Here is a 19,760-nt window from a genome sequence, read left to right as displayed (position 1 = left end):
ATTATTATTACAGTTTATTACTGTACTATTATTACAATTTCTTATACTGTATTTTGGATCATCGGAAAGGAAAAAATATATAATACAATTTATTTTTAATATATAATCTATCACATTTGTAACTGTTTTTGTATCTCAAAAAAATGTATATATGTACATTCTGTTATGTTCTGCAATATATGGAATTTCATATGAATTTCATACCCTTTCTTCTAAGTCGGCATTAGCTCCAGACCTTTGTCTTGACGATTTTGAACCTGTTGAGTCAGGTTTCAATTGCTGAAAGAGGGAGAAGACAACTTATCAAGACCAACCTTTAGGAAACGTATCTAAAAATTGAACATTTTTAAATCTGAATTCTAGAATTTACAATAAATGACTGTCTTTAAGACAACTTTGACAACTATGCATTCTACTAATGCAAGTAAAACAATAAACCACAATATGTTACATATAATCAGAATTATAATAGAAGCATATGCATTTTCTACTATAACTACAAGTACAACATTATACCACAAGATGTGAAACATGGATATCAATAAAGATACAGAATGTTAAGCACTACATAATGATTACAGTTAATAAACAATGCATTTAAGTAGAATTCAATAGAAGCATATGCATTTTCTATATGAGTATGATGACTCGGGCCGAAGGATGACAAACGTGAGGCCGTAATTGATTTTACGTTTCGTTCTTTATTAGAGCATTGTCAAGATGTGAAACATGGATATCAAAAAAGACACTGAATGTTAAGCAGTCTATAAGTGTAATGACTACAGTTTATTACACAAAGCATAAGTAGCATTTAGAATTAAACCCACTAATCTAAACTCATTAGCCTGGTTCATGTCGAAGTTAAGCCACTTAACTAAATCTTGAAATATGATACAATTTATCCCTAGTTGCGTTCGATGCCAAGTTTAACCAGATAAACACCCAGCTTCGTGGCCATCGACGTCACACGGTGGAAAGGCTTTTTTTTTTTTTTTTAATAACGTCTACTGTATTTTATGAACCTCTAGTACCAAGGGGTATTCGTTAAAAAAATTGACAAATTCGTAAACTACTGTAGATCAGGTGTCAGTTTTTACTACCTAGCCTAGCTATCCTCTGCCATTGATATATAGGCAACCAGCAGGTTGTACCAACCAACCAACCGTGCAGCAGCATGGTCTACCGCAATAGTAGTAGGCTATACTAGGCCCTGGCTTATATTTACCTTCGATAAAAACCAAATTATTTTCGCTAGCATTCTCCCATTTAACAAAATATTGTTTTATTTTTCATTAAAACGTCTGCATACTTTATGGACCTTTCTGTCGTGCTTTTTTTTTTTTTTTTTCCAGTTGTTTACATGCACCTCGCGAAAATCTAGCTTCGCAGTGTCAAATAAGTTGCTGACTTCCACACTTTTTTGTTTCGTCAACGTAAACATGTGCGCTCATTTTAACGACTGGCGTTGGTGGTGGTTCGTAGAAAATGAATTAATAGCGACTATTATAGCAGAAATGGAAAAGATTGAATTGTCAATAAATAGATACAACAAATCTGATTTTATTATTAAGAAAAATATACATTATCACTTTGAAAAACGTACCAATCTGACTTTTTAACGTTATTACTTGGTCGATGATGCAAAGGGCAAAGGTCATTGGTAATATCGAATATTCATAAAACGGACGTTTGCTGGGTTTTTACCCATATTACAAATAATTTCTGAAAACCAGACTAATGAGACTACTTCGATGCTTTTGTTAGCAATGTTGGAGTACGTTGCTGCTAGCCAGAGCATGATAATGGTGGTACAATACACCAACGCTGGCTTAGATGCCTACGTTACGTAATCATGTCCTTGTAATCCGAGCCGACTTTACCGTTAAGCAAGTTAATTTACCGTTATTCTAGTAAAGTTAAGTCACTTAACTTAAGTGACTTAATTCCTTTATCTAGCTATAATTGAGTGGTTCACGTCAAACTTTTAACTAGTTAAGTGGATCTATATCGAGATAAAAGTTTGACGTGAACCAGGCTATTAGCTCAAAGCATTTACCACTAACCCACATAAAGTATGTGGAAAGATATTTACCTCAAGTTCATCTTTAAGGTGCTTATTTTCCCTTTCAGATGAATTTAATTTCTTTTTAAGATTTTCCATCTCTGCCTCCAGTGGTATGATGATTGCCTTCAACATATCCGAGTCCTTCCTGGCCTGATTTAATCATGAAATTAAAATGTATAAATCATTAAACTCTCTATTAAACTGAAATTGCCAATTTCTCATCTAGGTAGAGTTCAACAGAATGCGGGAAAAAGTACATCAGTATTTTGATTGCGCTTTCTGTTGTGTCTCTGACACTGTTCGTCTAACAAACTAAATTTGTTATAAATTGGGCATTCAACCTATTTTTTTTTTTAACGTAACAAATACAGAAATAACTACTTGAAATTTGATTTTAAAAAGCTAAATATTACATCTTATGTATTATACTGTAGGTTATCAAGAGCAAGTAAATAATAATAAATTGATATGATTTACAAATATATAATAGGAAGAGAGATATGACAAAGAAAATTTAAGTATTATGGAGGCTTCAAATGAGCTACATGGTTCCGTCTTATTTTCACACCTATTTTTTGGATAGGTTGGTGATGCCAAAACCACTTAGAAACCTTGTTTATTTGCTTTATAAATATACCTATTATTATTATACTCTACTCATTCACTATTATTCTCATTTTTAAGGGAACATGAAAGATACCTTTTAGGGATAAAGAAGGTAGACTTGAAAGAAGGATCTGTGTTCAAACTAACCTGGATCATGCTTGACTCCATAGAGGAATCATCATTGGTGGTACCAGCAGCATCCTTTGACGGAGAGGCTGACACCGTCAAACTCTTGAAAGACTTTGTCACTGCACTCAATATACCCTTTTCACTGCAATGATAATGCAATCTCATTAAATATACTTATAATAATAATTTGTACATAATCTAATGTATACTGCAATAAAAAAACAAAACAATATTGTCCCACATGTATCCGATCTACTTCTATTTTGGAAACAAGTCCTTTATACAAAATACAATGTAGCAACCACACAAATCTGATCTAACAAATTAAATTTAAGGGGATCCAAAACAATTTCTTCTGAATATCATGATCCAAACTATAAGTCCCTTTCTTAGGGATTTTTAGGGGTTCTGACAAACTTTAATTCAGGAAAACCTCCACCATCTTAAAAAGATAAGTCTTTTTCCATCCCATTAAAATAAGCTCTTGTATGATAATTATAATATTGTATTTATTTTGAAAAATGTATCATATGGTTATATATTTAAATACTCAAGTTCTCGTCCTCTCTGAACCCTATGCCCAGAAGAAACACAGTCAACCCCCCTCATTTAGGTAAATGCTGGTTCGCCAATGGTTCGGGTGGTAGAACGTCTTCTCGAACAAGGACTTTAAACCGTAGGCCCAGTGTACACATTTGTCCCGTGTGCACTTTAAAGAACCCAGTACATCCTTCGAGAAGAGTAGGGGGGTTACCCCAGTGTACTGGTCCAATCAGTCCCCTGTTGTTTTAAGAATATGCCACCTAGGATAGTGATTAAGTTCGCTGATTGGTATATCCTTGGCGCTCGTGCCTAAAGAAATGAAATGAAATTAAGGTGTTTCTCCACACAAAATTTAACATGATGTTGTGTCATGTCAAGTATTAACCACAAAATGTGTATATGAGCAAAAATTGAAGCATAGAATCAAAGTATTCAATCAAAGAGATCAAGCCAAGGTGCTGCTAGTAGCTTTAGAGATAAAACATCATAGTTTGTGCTTGCTAGCACAAATATACAGTATATTATTATGGTACAGCTGTAGAGCATAGTACAGTATGCATATGATATGGTAGCATAACCAATGTCACCACCTCTCAATGTTAATCAAGTGCATGTACCAACATCGGCGTTTTCTTTAATTTTAATCTGATTATTTTTGTAAGTTACTGCAGAAACATAGTCATACAAAGTACACAGTCTATACATAATGTATGTAATATCTGATTTCCTATAAAATTATCTCAATAGGCTTTCATAACTCTGCGGTGTAGTCATTTCCTTGATTTTGGTTAATAATCAAGCATACAGAATACTAAAAGAAACAAGATAATTGCCTGAACAACGCAAGGCTAAAGGAGATTTTTGATGGCTCCCGAGGCTTCTATTTTCTATAAGGTTCGAAATAACTTGACAATAAATTAATTACTTAAGTCAGTCACCATGTTTTAAACATATATTGAGGCTATACATATTCAAACACTGGTTGCAGTGACTAGTTGCTCAGTGATCAATATATTTACTGCGCGCGTGTATTATCTGCGTGTATGAGAATAATTTGCTAATAGTATGAGCACTTACACGCTTCATACTTCTTCACAATACAATGAAAATGAAAAAATTGATTGTGGTTGATGAGGCATTTATTAAGTAACTTCTCTTATATTTCTTTTATAAAGTGAATCCTGCTCGGGATAGGAAAATCGTGTGAAAATGAAAATGAAAACGTCATTACTAATTTATTATTTGAGTAAGGACAAATGTTTGTGCCGATTTACATTACATATCGTAGTACTATTCTTTTAAATGTCTCAGAATTTATGGCATATTTTGAGTTTCTATTTATGTCCATTAAAATATCAAAAAAATTATTTTACAATACTGTAACACAGGTCTACAGGATATTGGATGAGAATGTGTCACACTATAAAAGTAACACATGTGAGAATTCATTATTCAAATTTCATTTTCATTTCATTTCATTTATTTTGTCAAACAGAAAAAAAAACATACAGAAATAACAATACCAAAAATCAGAGACAGGATAAACAAAAAGCAAACTAAATTGCTGTATAAAGTTTCTCCACTGATTTAAGGATACATAAAATATATAAATAAATCTCTGATCTCTGGAAGTAAAAACGATTAAAAACAGCAAGGCACAGTACAAATTACGTACATACAGTATACTTGTGTAGATAAGCTTCGTGACTCAGGCCTTTCAGAGTTATGGAATCTGTTTTGATCAAATTAGGATGTTGGTTTATTTCTTATGTTAGGTGGGGACTGTACTGATATCATACATATGTTTTCCGGAAAATTTAGTAATTATAGCGCACACAATATTTGATGAATTTTGTAAATTTTTTTTAAAAAGGTCATGGGCATCAAGGCTACAAATTAAGTCTAAAGCTACGTTCACATCAAAGCTCGGATCCGGTCCGGCGCCCGGACAAAAAACAGTAAAAGATTGTGTTCAATGGTAAAGAATAGAAATGTTCACATTAAATTTGTACGATTTCCAATCCGGATTCCGGTCCAGACCGATGGATCTGAGAGCCATTTGTATAGTGAAATCATACGTTTTTTTCCCTTGGACCAACCAACAACAAGCTTGGTTGGTTCGAACCAATCGATCGCTTTTTAGTATCATTAATTACATTATTATTGCTTATTACTAATATTTGTATTATTACCGCACTAGGTCTACTAATATTGGTTTAATTTTTATCCCTTGTCTTTTTAAAGTAAGTTACTGTAGTACTACATAATGTTTTATTCATTGCATATCTGCAGCTCATCATCATGATTTATATGGTTTATTTATGTAGATAAAAGTAGGTGCGGTTCATTTAATTTTTATTCTATATTTATATATATATATATATATATATCCTGGTAAAGTTAATTCATGTCCAGGGAGTGGCTACCCGGTATCTACAAATTGTGTTCTACTTGTATTAAATCTGAACAGGTGTTGCATATTGAGTAATGTTATCTTTATATTAGAAAATTATAATATAACTGTTACTACATTGTATTCCATATAAATACGTCATTTTGATTTAGACGTCACTGACCACCATGACTTGTTTGCATTAAGTTAGCTTAACTAAATTGCAATATAACATTTATTTTTAATACTGTCTTGCACCTTCAATAGAATATAATTTTTTATTTAAATTTTTATTCTATGTGAAGCCAAACGCAAAATTGCACAAATATTTCTGGCATCTTTAAAACTTGCATAGTTAATTACCTTTGTTGCTATCACCTGCTTAACTAAACTATGTCAAGGTTAAAGTTATTTTACTATCATATGTATTTGCATACATACTTTTCAGAATGTCTTTGCATACTTAATTCTTTCATCTGCATAACAATGCCTCTGCATTCCTTTTTTCTCCAACATAAGTCTGCATTGCATTTTGTACGCCATCTAAATAACATTCTTAGTGCACAACAAATATAAGATGCAAATAACTTTTGGATTGATGTTCTCGACTATTAAGTTGTTGTTGTTCTGGCATGCAATAGTTTTTTTCTTTTTTCTTTTTTGTTTTGTAATTACCTTTGCTGCCATCATAATTAAGTTATGCCTAAAGATGCACATTTAGTAGATCTGTTGTCATTGACAATTGTTTAATTATTAATATATTATGTCCTAAATTTATATGCATGTTTGCATTCGAAATTCTAAAATACCTTCGCTGCCATCACAAATTTGTGATGCCCAATGTTGTACACTTATTAGATTGTATGTACCTAATAATATAATACTTACTGGCCATCATTTATTTATGTATAAATTGTTTTCTATAAGCCTCTTCATTGCATTTCTTATAAATAAAATTGTATCTTATACTATCAAAGGAACATTGTTTTATCTGTTCTTTCCACCTGCAACTGCATTTTTAATTACATTTGCTGCCATCCTAAATTTGATGTCCAACGATGTGCACTGAAAAGATGTGTACGTTATTGACCATTGTGTAATTATTTAATTTTCTTGCCAAGTTTATTGTTTGCATCTATGCTTACTTAACCTCCTCCAATTTCATGATACGGTGATTATATTCTTTTGAGTCTCTCAATTGCATTGGTAACCAAGATTGTACGTACCTAATGATAATATAATCCTTACTGGCCATCATTTATTTATGTATAAATTGTTTTCATTGTATTTCTTACATATAAAATTGTATTTTATATTATACGTAAGGAACACTGTTTTGCCCTGGTCCAGCTTTGAATCAACCAACATTGATTTCATTTTTGGTCTTCAAAAACGAGTCCTTCGGATTTGCTCAGGTGATTCTTTCAGAGCACACACCAAACACCTTTTTTATGACTGTAATGTTTTAAATGTATACGATAAATAAAATCCAAACTGCTTATCGCATACACTATACCACCCTTTCTCAATATTATAATCAAAATTATTTGAAGGGTCATTTTTTGTCTTTAATAATAATGCTAAAATCATAAATTTTCAACCATTGTGGGGCTGAAGTAGTATGTACCCACCATCAGTGAAAGTCCTTTTCTCGGCCCCCTCTATTTTGAATTCCTGGATCAGCCACTGGTATAGAATCTTGTATGGCAATACTTGCAGTATTTGGCCAACTTGGCTCCACAGACTAATTAAACTATATGATAATTGGGCTGATCAAGAGAGGGTGATTTTCAGCGACGGTCACTAATAAGATGGGAAGGGTAACAAGACAGAAGACTGTCATTTAATACAAGAGTGCCTTTTTTCTATTTCTGTATTCCTCCAGCAAATTATGTGGACTCGCCCTCAGTACTCATAGCCATAGTAGTAATGAATAATATTGTTTGATAACAATTTATATTGAATAATTGATTACTATAATAAATCAGTGATTATTTTAATAAATCATTGCTTACCTTTCTCCTGAAAGATGTTCATTTACGTAGGAATGAATTTTCTGTAACTCTTCAGACAGGCGATCGTTAGCCTCCAACAACTTAAGCCTCTCCTGCTGATAGCTTGCTCCTACCTCTGCAGTTGTGACAGCAACTGCCTCTGTAGTAATTGGGATTTTTAAAATAATTGATATAAGAAAATCAATAACAGAAACAACAAAAACTTACCAAGAACCCACCACTTATATGTAGTCTGGAAACACTTTATAACACCACGGAATATCTAGCAAAATTTCAGTGTTTTATTATATCAAATTAATTACCTCTTCGTGTGTTTATTGATCTGACTTCAGGTCAATATCAGTATCAATAGGTCTTGCAGTCCAAATAAATTTTGAAAAAAAGTCCACATTGTATCAATGTGCCTTCATGGAACTGGAAAATGGAACACCAATTTGTGTAGCGTTAACACACACATTGCCATTATTTCACTGTTCGACCGAATAGCATATACTGTAGCATGCTGGTCATTTTTTCAGAGGTCATGTTACTTAAAGAATCATAACTCCTTAACGGAGAGTGGTATCGACATATCTTTTCTTTCAAAGGTTCGCAAAGGATATATCTAAGTACTGTATTAATAACAAAAAATAAATAAAATTTGTTTAGTCTGTCAAAACTTAATTGAAATAAAAGCAATACACACTATACAAAATCTGTCATCTATTTTCCAGATAAGTTTTGACAGACTTTAAAACAAATTTTCAATTATTTTTTATTAATTTATTTATTAAAAATAAAAAACAAATAAATAAATTATGAACAACAAAAATCTAGATTACCATCCACCATCTTCTGCATGGATGCAATGTCTTGCTGATGTTTTGCCTTCACCTCGTTCAATTCCTCATATTTAGAAGTTTCAGCGAATGCTGCCAGTGTTTTAATTTCCTCTAGCTCTTTGCTATAATTATCCCTCTCCTTCTGTATATCGTTTGCCTCTTTTACCAACTCGGCTACAAATAGAAGTATACATGTACAGTAAGCCTTTACGTTTTTGTTTTGTGATACCTCTCAGCTACACACAACTTACTATAGTCCCCAACTATACAACTTAGTCCCCAACCATCACCATACCAAACATAATGTACTGTGGTGCCGGGATGGGACGCGACTCTACATTAATAAACCAGTCAAATATGTGTGCACAAGACATGTTACAAGTCAGTTATCTGACAAAAAGCAACATGCCATCTGTGCATTGAAAGCTCACCAGCTTCGTCCTGCATGAGCCAATTGTGTACACTGGACCTACAGTTTATAATCCAAGAAGACTTGTTCCACCTCCAGATTTATGGCTGTAGGCTGTGGAGCCGCTACTTTAACACTACCTAATTCGACTTGCCTTATATGAGTTGTCCATAGTGTTCCTTTCGTTATCATGGCCAAAAAAGTGTCCCCTTAATAGAGGTCCCAAAGGAGGGGTTCTGCTATTCGCTATTCTTAGTTTTTACTAGTTTATCAATTGTCTCTCTCAAGTCACTGACTATTGATATAACTTAACCACACAAAGCAAAATTATACAATTAAGCAAGTATGCATTCAGAAAGCTCATTATAAACCAGGTCTGTCTGAAGTGGCTTCTCCCAATATTACCTATACATAATTATCTAGTATCGTATCATTGTCATACAGTTAAAATGTGATGTGTTACAGTCAGTAAAAAAGATTTTGAATGACCACTTGCATCAACTGCAAATATGTCTTTTTAAATGCAATACAGGCAGATGCAGGAAATCATTTGTCAACAATTCAGATTACCCTCAACATTCCATTGATGGATTTGTTGCCAATGCTAGAGTACACACAGTAAAATTATATTTTCAGTATGATATTTTTTTGTGTATGGTTATAGGTGTATGCTATTACTCTTACTGTAATGTAACAAGAAAGGAAAATTTTATGTACATTATATTGCGTTCATAATAATAAGCTTGATCTCATCTTATGCAGGTTACTATACAACTGGAATGAAACTAAGAATAGAATTGCGGTATCATCTTAAAAAGGCTTTTAACTTGCAGTGCATGTATATCAGCTTTTGATGTGATAATGATGCTCTAGCTGATGAGGATAATAATTATGATGATGGTAATAATGATGACGATGATGGTAGTGGTAATGATGGTGGTGATAATGATGATGATTATGATGATTATGATAATTATAAATGATGATGGTGGTGGTGATGATGATGATTATGATGATTATGATAATTATAAATGATGATGGTGGTGGTGATGATGGTGGTGATAATGATGATGATGATGATTATTATGATGATTATGATAATTATAAATGATGATGGTGGTGGTGATGAAGCTGCCGGCCATTGGTGATGATATAATGATGATGATGATGCTGGTAGTGGTAATGATGGTGGTGGTGGTGATAATGATGATGATGATGATGATTATATTATGATTATGATAATTATAAATGATGGTGGTAGTGGTGGTGGTGATGAAGCTGCCGGCCATTGGTGATGATATAATGATGATGCTGGTAGTGGTAATGATGGTGGTGATAATGATGATGATGATTATGATGACGATGATTATGATGACGATGATTATAATTATAAATGATGGTGGTCGTGATGAAGCTGCCGGCTATTGGTGATGTTATAATGATGATGATCATGCTGGTAGTGGTAATGATGGTGGTGGTGGTGATAATGATGATGATTATATTATGATTATGATGATGAGTATGGTTATTTATAAATGATGATGGTGGTGATGGTGAAGCTGCCATTGGTGATGATATAAAGATGATGATGCTGGTAGTGGTGAAGATGATGATGACGATTAATGATGATGATGTTAATAATTATGACGCTGATGATGATGATGATGCTAATGATTACAAAAAAATCAATATTACACTATGTACTACATACCAAATACAAAGAATCATTTCAATGTTTACCTTCTCTTGCAAGAAACAGCTCTTTGAACTTGGCCCTCTTTTGTGCAAAGTCTGCCTCCAGTGCCTGCCGTTGCTGTATCAGTAACTGCTGGTTCTTCTGCAGCTGCGTTATCTCACTTTGAAGCATCATTACTTCATTGTTTTGGGAACCTTCAAAAGGATAAGATATTAACGAACTAGATAATACATATTCACATAATCCAGTAGCAGGTTTTCTGGGGGATATGGGAAAACCCTCGCTAACATGTAAATATGAGAGTAGACCAAATTAAATCAGTGGCGGATCCAAGAATTCGAAATAGAGTGGGGCCAAAAAGTCAATGTTGATAAATGGCCAGAAATGGCACTCTGAAAAAATTGATAAAAAATCATAAAAAAATAATTTGTAAATTAACTTGCTATATTGCAGTAACATACAAATTAATAACTTGAGAACAGAAATGATTGAATTTAAAAAAGGTGTACCCTGATTTTAATACTAAATAATGAAAAAAAAATAATAAAATGCTGTGACTTGTTTCTATCATTTTTCAATGTAAAATTATAGGTACTGTAAACATTTTTTGTATACACTAATTTCTATGTATGTTTAAGTGGATTTTTTAAATATGTTCCTATACTTCAAAATGGGCATTTTAATTTCAAAAAAGTTTCTTTTTTTTTATTTTGCATGAAACAATACATTTTTAAATTTGAATGTAAATGTCTTTTTGGCTTTTTTTTTTTTTCTTTTTTTTTTTTTTCATTAAAAAAATAAATTAGGTGGACCCCGGGCCAGCTAAGTTATTGGTATCCTTGGTGCATTCAAAATTAAAAAATTATATCTGGAAATGACACTCATCAGGCTTTACCTAACAATTACTCAAGTTTATAATCTAGTAATCATATCAAGCATCCTAAAATGTTTTTCATGATACTTGGCATGGTAAACCTTTTCCCAAGTCATTATATGCACTGGACTCAGTCAGAAACATTTGAATTAAAAAGCATAGAGGACTGTGTCTGGGTTTGTATTTTAACAAAAATGCCTAAATTGATTATACAGAGACCATAAATAGAGCATTCATTCCATAGAATGCATAGTTTACCTCCGTCCTGTGTATGAATACCAAACAAAACACAAGCCGTGATTGATGGGCAATTCCATTGTTTTCCATCTGTGCTGAATACCCAACAATACATACCGGTACTATAGGCTGTGTATATAATGGGCAATTCCATTATTTTCCTTTATTAAATTTTCATGACCTTGACCTTGATCTGTGACTGTTCTGTCCAAAATTTAAACACCTCTTTCCATAAAGAAAATAGAACAGAAGGAGTAACATCGACTTTATCGCTTATCTTTAATCCAATTAAACAATCAGCTAGTGCCTATTAAATTGCACTACGGCCACCCGCGGAGCTTATCACAGCACTATCTCTTTGTAACACACAGCTCCTCGCCGCTTAAGTGTAAACCCCTATAGACGCTCTTGCGTTAGTTGAGTACTTAATACACAAACATTTAAACATTAGAATTAAAAAACACATGCGCAGTTCATCATCCATGGTTTGTTTGTGTGCGTGTTTGGTATATTCAGACAGAGTTTTTTTCGGCGAAAAAATACATACTTTAAACGTTAAATCGGCTTAAAATAACTGTTTCTTTTATCAGTTGTAAGTATTGGCTTATTTTTATTGTCAGAACGAAAGTGATGTCAATAAATAATGTTTGTAAAGTGTTCCGGTTGTTGCAGGTTAATAAAATTTAGTTCAGACGAAAGTAGAAAGCTGTATCTTTCATTTGGTACACAAACTAACCATGTCCGGTCATGTCCGGTCGAGATATTAAGACCATAATGTGGCCTAAAATCTGTTCGATCGGCCTCTGTGGCACTCATGTGTAAGCCTAGGACTACGCTTAGTAGACTCATTTGCAGTTACGTCCAGGTCTTCACTTTACAGTACTTACGACTGTCATGTTTGGCCCTTAAAAATGAAAAAATTTTTAAAAAATTTAAAAACACTGACTGTACTGTTCACTTTTACTTTCTTTGCCCACGTATTCTTTGTTTTTATTAATTATAAATAACAAAAATATTATTGTTGTAGGCCTATAGTTATAGGCCTAGGCTAGCTTTGCTGAGTCCTGCCCATGGTCCTACCTATCATTTTCATTTAAAAATCATTTTCCCCAGGCTAGGGCCCGACCGATTATTATAATTATATTCGTTTATAATACTGTACTGTAGCTTTTGTCCATATCGACAGGCCCACATTTTTATTTATTGATTTTGCAACAATTTTTCATGTTGGAAATAATGCTTTTTACTTCATTTTGTAGAATCACGAACAACCACTCCATCTGAGGTCTTCCTGATGACGATGGCAAGAAACACCATTGACGAATTGCATCTTCGAAGAAAGAAGAAAGCCAGATCATGTGTGGCATGCCAATTTTTTCCAAACCAAACGGTTCTTTTCAGAACCACCAAATTACGAATGAGATTTGAAGTTGTCTTTGCTTGTCATTATTCTGATTATTTGAAAAGTAAAACGATTACCCTAACAGTATTAACTCACCATTCATCATTACTGTACTCACTATCTGATCAAAATTATGAACATTCATGACTTCACTCAAATTTTATCTGTGCATGATGCAGGATACACTTTAATCAACAAACAAATATTACTCTTACGGTACTGTCTCACCTGTGTATTTATTACCAAATTAAATTTCTACTATTTACACAAAGCCCATTCAACAATTTATGACAGTTCCTTCCCTTTTTTGAAACTTTGCCACTTTCATTCGTTTAACATAAACATTTAAGAAAGCATTGATTTTTATCCAACATTTACAACTACAGTATACAGTAGTTGCTTTAAAGCATTAAAAAATTGCATCTCCAGGTCTTTTGCAAATAAAATAACACACTCTGCATTATGGGATGGGTCAATGTTGATGCAATAGCCCTTCACCCCTCCAATAATAGCATCGTCTTCCAAAAATGTACTTGCCGGTCTATCAACACCAGGAAAATTAAAATGCATCCCTGCGAAAATCTACCATTTACAGTATATCATAGTTTTTGATGAAATATGGGTGGTGGAGATTTAAAAATCATAATATATTAATTTTTATATAGGTTCAATCAGTAAAGAATATAATGAAAATGCATAAATATTAAATTTAGTATTGACACACAAACTATCATAACCTAGGTCTAGCTACTAGGCTGCATAATTACAGGCCCCCGTCTACAGCAAGTAGTGTAGGCCTAGGGTAGGCTCTACACTAGGCTTACAAATTTGTATTATTAAATGAATTAGAAAATATTAATATTGCCAGGGCCTTGTGTTCTGGTACTGGCCACCACAACAGGTACCAGTGGTAAGCTAAGGCCTAGTATTCATTAAATCTAACATAGCTAGGCCTTTATTAAATATCAATCAAGAAGACCGTGTACTACGTAGGCCCCTAGGCCGATCCTAACTATAAGATTATTGGCTATTCATCCTAGGCCTAGATCTACTCCCGGTGAAGCCTAGGCCTAGCCTGCAACCTGTCCTGTAGGCTAAAAATAATACACTTGCACACTCTCTTCAAAACGCACATGCCAATTAAAACATCATCATTTAATTGGTTTTCTATTTCTCCTGCTGCCTCCAGTTTCATAAGTCTAGGGCCTAGGCCTAGATCGATATCATCATATCATTCAATCACGACGATCGCGCTCGCGATACGTTCGCTAATGTTTTGATTGTAAGAGCTATCGACGCATGCGCGTTTGCCTATTTCAGCTTATCTAGTTGTGAAGTACGTTACGTAACGGTGAGATAATTACGATCGCGGCTAGGAGGTCTGTACCTTTGATCTTCGCTCGATAGCACTCCTTCTGTTCTATTTTCTCTATGCTCTTTCTTATTTAGTACCATTCCACTAAATTTTATGATGATCCATTCTAATTTTTTGTGTAATCTTGCTGACAGTGAGGGGTGAATTCACATAACTAAAACCTCCTTAGTGGAGGTAATACTATAACAGAAAAATGATAATGCATTAATTTGATGGACCAAAGTGGTGAATTACAATGCAACTCCCTTATTAACATACTGATGTTACTTGTTTGTTTACTATAGGCTATCAATAATAAGGGTCTACAGATACAGTATAATAATGTAGACAAAGACATAGTAATGAATGACTTCAAACTACTACTAAAATCAGTGCTGTTAATGAATACTATATAAACGGTAGATACAGTATCAAGTAGGCTATAATTATAGTAGGCATGTTGAGCTGGACATATGGCAAATTATATTTACTGTACAAACAGATGTAAAGAGTGTCCTATTTTACTTCAAATTTCAGTTTCTACCAGTAATATATGCGGAGCTTTTGTTGACTAGAAACAGTTATTTTACAAATAGAATTTTTTTTATTTTTTAATGAAACTTGATACAGCATTTGAATTGCACAGATTTGTAAAGTAAAGAGTAAGGTCATAATGGTGTACACTTGATTGATTGATTGACTGATTGATTTATTTATTTATTATCAAGGTCAAATTTTTGAGCTCCAAACAAAGTGTGTGCTTATTCTGAGCAAACTTTCCATGTCTTGATTATGTGGAAACAGCACAATACAGTAGTCCTGAAATAGCATCAAAGTACATGAATACAAGTAGACCAATATTTGACAAGGGGACTCATTTATTTACAATTAACACACACTGCAACCTTTCAGACTATAGAACTTTGCTAATATTGTACACTTATCAAATCTGTGAAAGACATTTATTGCCACATGGATTGCTTATACAGTACTTTAAAGTTAAATATTTTACGATAAAAGTTGTGAATTTTTTATTACTCTATTTTTCACATAACAGCTAGTGACTAGCCATGTACAGGAATGAAGTTATGCTCTAATATCAGGGTTTAGGGAATCGAGTTCTTTTCAGTCATGTTACATGATTTATAATATTTTATTCTTAACTACCACGGAATACCTCCACTGTTAACGTTTAATGCATTTTAAATGGATTTTTAATTAATTTTAATAGCATTTCCATTTTAGCATTTAGAAGAATTAATGAGCCAGTGATGCTACAAAGTTTACCATGCAGCAACCATTAGACACATTAAAATATGGGATATAATTTTCTACTAGACTGACAGATTTGCTGTAGTATTAAATCCCCAAATTTAATGTCATGCAAATTTTTTTAAATACAGATTTTCTTCTAATTAAAATCGACTTTTGAGCCCAGGTTTTTCCTGGTTTTTGTCTTCAGGGAGACATACAGTATTATATTATTTCATGAGGGATACACCAAAAAATAACTCAAATTTGGGATGAAAATTTGTAAGATTAAGAATACAGAAGTGCAGAATATTGTAACTAAGTTTAATGCCAAGGCCTAATTTTCTCCAAAATTTGCACGAAAATGTAAAAGACTAGGCCTAATTTCTAAGCAAAATTTGCATCCTATTTTCATTAATTTCACACATTACATTTCTATACCAATTTTGTTAGTTTTCTACACAAATTTTGTTACTAACTTTATATGGTATTCCCATGCAAAATAACGATTGCCAGACTGCCTAACCAAAGGAATATCTCCCGTGCAAAAATCTATCCATGCTTTTTGAAATTATTATGATATTAAGCACCCATTTATTATAGGCTAAAGTGCAAATTTTGCAGAAAATCAGGCTCAAGACTAATATTAAATAATGCTATATTTTTAATAAAATAATATACAAACTGAATATTAATATGCAGTGGCCTAATTATGACTAGGTTAGTTTAAGATTCTGTGTACACCAAACTGTAATAATATATTATATTCTGTGCAAATTTAAGTTACAGTACCAAAGCGCAAATTAAGGTCCTAAAAATACTTTAGAATGCAACTGTCCTTTCTGTGACTCATTTTATTCCAAACTGCAAACACAAATTATGCATTCTAGCATGTCTTTCAACAGGTGGAGGAGAGGCAAGCCTGAGTTGAGAGCCTGCCTGCATTTACACCAGATCTGAACAAAATTCCAAAGCAACGAATATTCTTATCTAGGCCTAGGCTACCTTGGCTAGGCTAGGGCTCGAGTCGAGGGTAGCCTAACTATAAACCGGTCTCTTTCCTTCGGCTTTGCCTTTTTACTCGTCTTTACACAGAACAGAATGTCCCAGCCCAGGCCTACAAAGTAATTAAAATTACAAAACACAGCATGCAACATATGCCTACTATGGTTACGTTAGAATGTGAATGCGCTTACCTGGTGCTGCTACACTGCCTGGTCCCCGATATGGTTGGCTGTTAACGCTATCGATTTCTAGGCCCTCTTGTCCAACATCAACATATCGGGCACCGCCCGACAGTGGATATCTAGGCACACTACCTTCTCCTCCTCCTGCAGCAGCACAGGCAGTAGGCTCCTGCATACCAATCAAGTTATGCGCTTGATTTTCCATATCAATTACTTTTAGACAGTGTAAAGAGTTCACAATTGAAACAAAATAAAATTATTCATCCAACTCCAAATATATCCTCTTTCTCAAATTATCACCATACAGGCTTAATTACAAATCGTTATTTTTGTGAAAATTCCATGATTCACCTCGGCGTCGTCCGATCCCATTCCTTATCAATCGAACATAACATGCGCATGCCCATTATTGACAATCTGTCGAAACTACTGAGCCGTGAAGAGAGCAGTAAGTAATTTCTAAATACTGTACATACCGGTAATTTTTAAAAACTTACATACAGTATTGTCACAGCCTAGGCAGGGAAACAGTAACGTTATAGAACATTACACAGGAAAACCATGGAATATATATGTCCTACATGGGAAAACGAAGACTCTTCGTTAAATGGAAACACGATACAGATGTGGAGTGGTGATAGCTCTTTTTCGGCCACTTTTTATACAAGCAAAACGATCGGAACTTGTACGTTGAAGGCTATCGATCGTTTTTGATTGACTGGAATAGATAATTGATTATTTGACCGATTGATCGATGGTTGATTGATTGATTGTTTTGGTTATTGATAGATAACTGATTGGTTGGTTTGTTTGGCTGATTGTGATTGTTTGACTGATTGATTGATTGATTGATTGATTGCTCGATTAATTTATTAATCGATAGGTTGTTGCCAATTTCTTCTATCTGATTGGCTGCACAACGTGGTCAGCTGTACATTATTTCCACTTTCGTGACTCGGATTGTTTCTGCATACATACCTAATAAGCCAAGTAAAATTAAAATCTTTATTTTTCATGATGTGTATCGATTCCAAATATTTTATGTATAGTCATGTCACTAATTATCGTCCCATTTCCCTTACCTCAATTTTTTGCAAATTGTTGAAAATAATTGTAAACTCCCATCCCATCAACAAAATCTTCTATTCACTTCACCGTGCAGTATTTTTAGATTAGTCCAACGCGTTTGATCGAATTAATCACTTACTTCTTCTAAACAAACTTTATGGAATCCGTGGCCAAATTGGTTTACTCGTTTCTTCATGTAGATATCAAAAAGTTTAATTTAAGGGTGCGCATTCGGGTCGGGTTAATTGAGTTCCTGTTCTGTCAGGAGAGTCCCACAGGTTCGGTAGTTCAACATTTGTTTCCGACCTCCCCCGTGTGTGCACTTTTGTCCCCCCCCCCCAGCATGCTGATGTGACACAGTGCTTTATGGTGTAAGTAAGATCTGATGTTGATAAACTGCAGAGTACTCTAAATAGAATTGTCTCTTGGAGTAGTCAGGCAAATATAAACAAAAGTAAAATGGTATACCATTCTTGATTCAGTTAATTTTTTTAAATACCTTGGTATAATTTTCTAATGATGCGTTGGGGTAGGCATGTGTATGCGGTTTCAAGCTTCTAAGATGCTTGGGATTGTCAAAAGAATATTTGGAAGAACACAAGGAAAATGCTTACAAAAAGAAGTTTGTGTCGTCCCTTTAGGGATATCCTTGTGGTTGGCACTACAGCGTGGCAATTTACCGTGACATTTTGGAAAGGGTACGGCACAGATTCACCGGATACTTCATTTGGGCATTGGAATGCCCGTCCTCCTTATTCAGACCAAGTGCAGACAGACTCAAACAATCTTAACGTTTCATAATTTTTATTACATTTTATATTTATTGTTAGAGGGTGACATCCAAGTTTATTAACATTCAGAACTAAATGCATACCTATATGGTACCCATATTAATTAAAGACTATTTTTATCAAACCGAAATTTTATAGCCTTTATTTCCTAAGGAAGCATAATCTTCTTTAATAGAAAAGTTGGTTTGTCTTAGACGTACGGCAGTTAGATTTATTCGTTTATTGCTAAATTTCTATAGTGCTAGCTTATATATGTTTTGTTGTATGTGGATTTTGTTTGGGTCACTTGATAGTTTTTTTTAACTTTTTGACAATCCTAGGATGCCATGTTTCCCCTTTTTATGTTATGTTCATTCGAAAATAAAATTTGAATTTGAATGTTCAGTCTAAATTTATCATTTAGCCTTCGTGTCTTGTAAAAACACGCAGTATCATTCATGTCAATGGGTCAATTCTCTATCTTTTAGTTGGCGGTGGTGGGGGCAGTAGGTGTTAAATTTTATATATGAATGTTTTTTATTTTAGTTGCGTTATTGCAGTTCTACAGATTTCCATTTCTCCAAGTAAGTAAGCAAGTAAGTAAGCCTTAAGTAAGTAAGTAAGCCTTAAGTAAGTAAGTAAGTAAGTAAGTAAGTAGTAAGTAAGTAAGTAAGTAAGTAAGCGCCCCCCCCCCCCACTTTTTGACAACAAATATATTATGTCTGGAGATTTTTGTATGATGGGAAAGAAATGCAAGAAAAAAAAGAAGGAAGGAGGAGAAGGATGGGAAAAGAATGTTTATCCAGTCCCAGACCGAGTTACATTTTCTCGCAATTCACATTGGCGGATCTGGGGGAGGGGGGGTCATGGGTCCTGACCCTTCCCTTGGGCAACAAAAAAAGGGAAAAAAAGAATTCTAGACCTACCTTTTCAGGACCCGT

The 19,760-nt window shown here is 33.8% G+C and overlaps 1 protein-coding gene across 1 annotated transcript in view; it reads right to left on the bottom strand.

The window, feature by feature from the left end:
* LOC117119428 (rab GTPase-binding effector protein 1-like) overlaps positions 1-17,380 on the bottom strand; it is a 34,447-nt gene extending 17,067 nt beyond the window's left edge. Inside the window, exons 1-7 of the mRNA XM_033264249.1 lie at positions 16,991-17,380; positions 10,721-10,870; positions 8,572-8,745; positions 7,751-7,889; positions 2,819-2,942; positions 2,093-2,215; positions 205-279 (exon numbers count right to left, since the gene is read on the bottom strand). Coding sequence (XP_033120140.1) covers positions 205-279; positions 2,093-2,215; positions 2,819-2,942; positions 7,751-7,889; positions 8,572-8,745; positions 10,721-10,870; positions 16,991-17,186 — 981 coding nt within the window. The 5' untranslated portion in view covers positions 17,187-17,380. The remainder of the gene's footprint in view (positions 1-204; positions 280-2,092; positions 2,216-2,818; positions 2,943-7,750; positions 7,890-8,571; positions 8,746-10,720; positions 10,871-16,990) is intronic.
* Positions 17,381-19,760: the final 2,380 nt, after the last annotated feature.

Source organism: Anneissia japonica, unplaced genomic scaffold (genome assembly GCF_011630105.1).
Source record: "Anneissia japonica isolate Jap-2015-1 unplaced genomic scaffold, ASM1163010v1 scaffold11229_len202898_cov190, whole genome shotgun sequence".
In the NCBI taxonomy this organism is placed as follows: domain Eukaryota; kingdom Metazoa; phylum Echinodermata; class Crinoidea; order Comatulida; family Comatulidae; genus Anneissia; species Anneissia japonica.
This window is presented reverse-complemented; position numbering and strand designations above follow the sequence as displayed.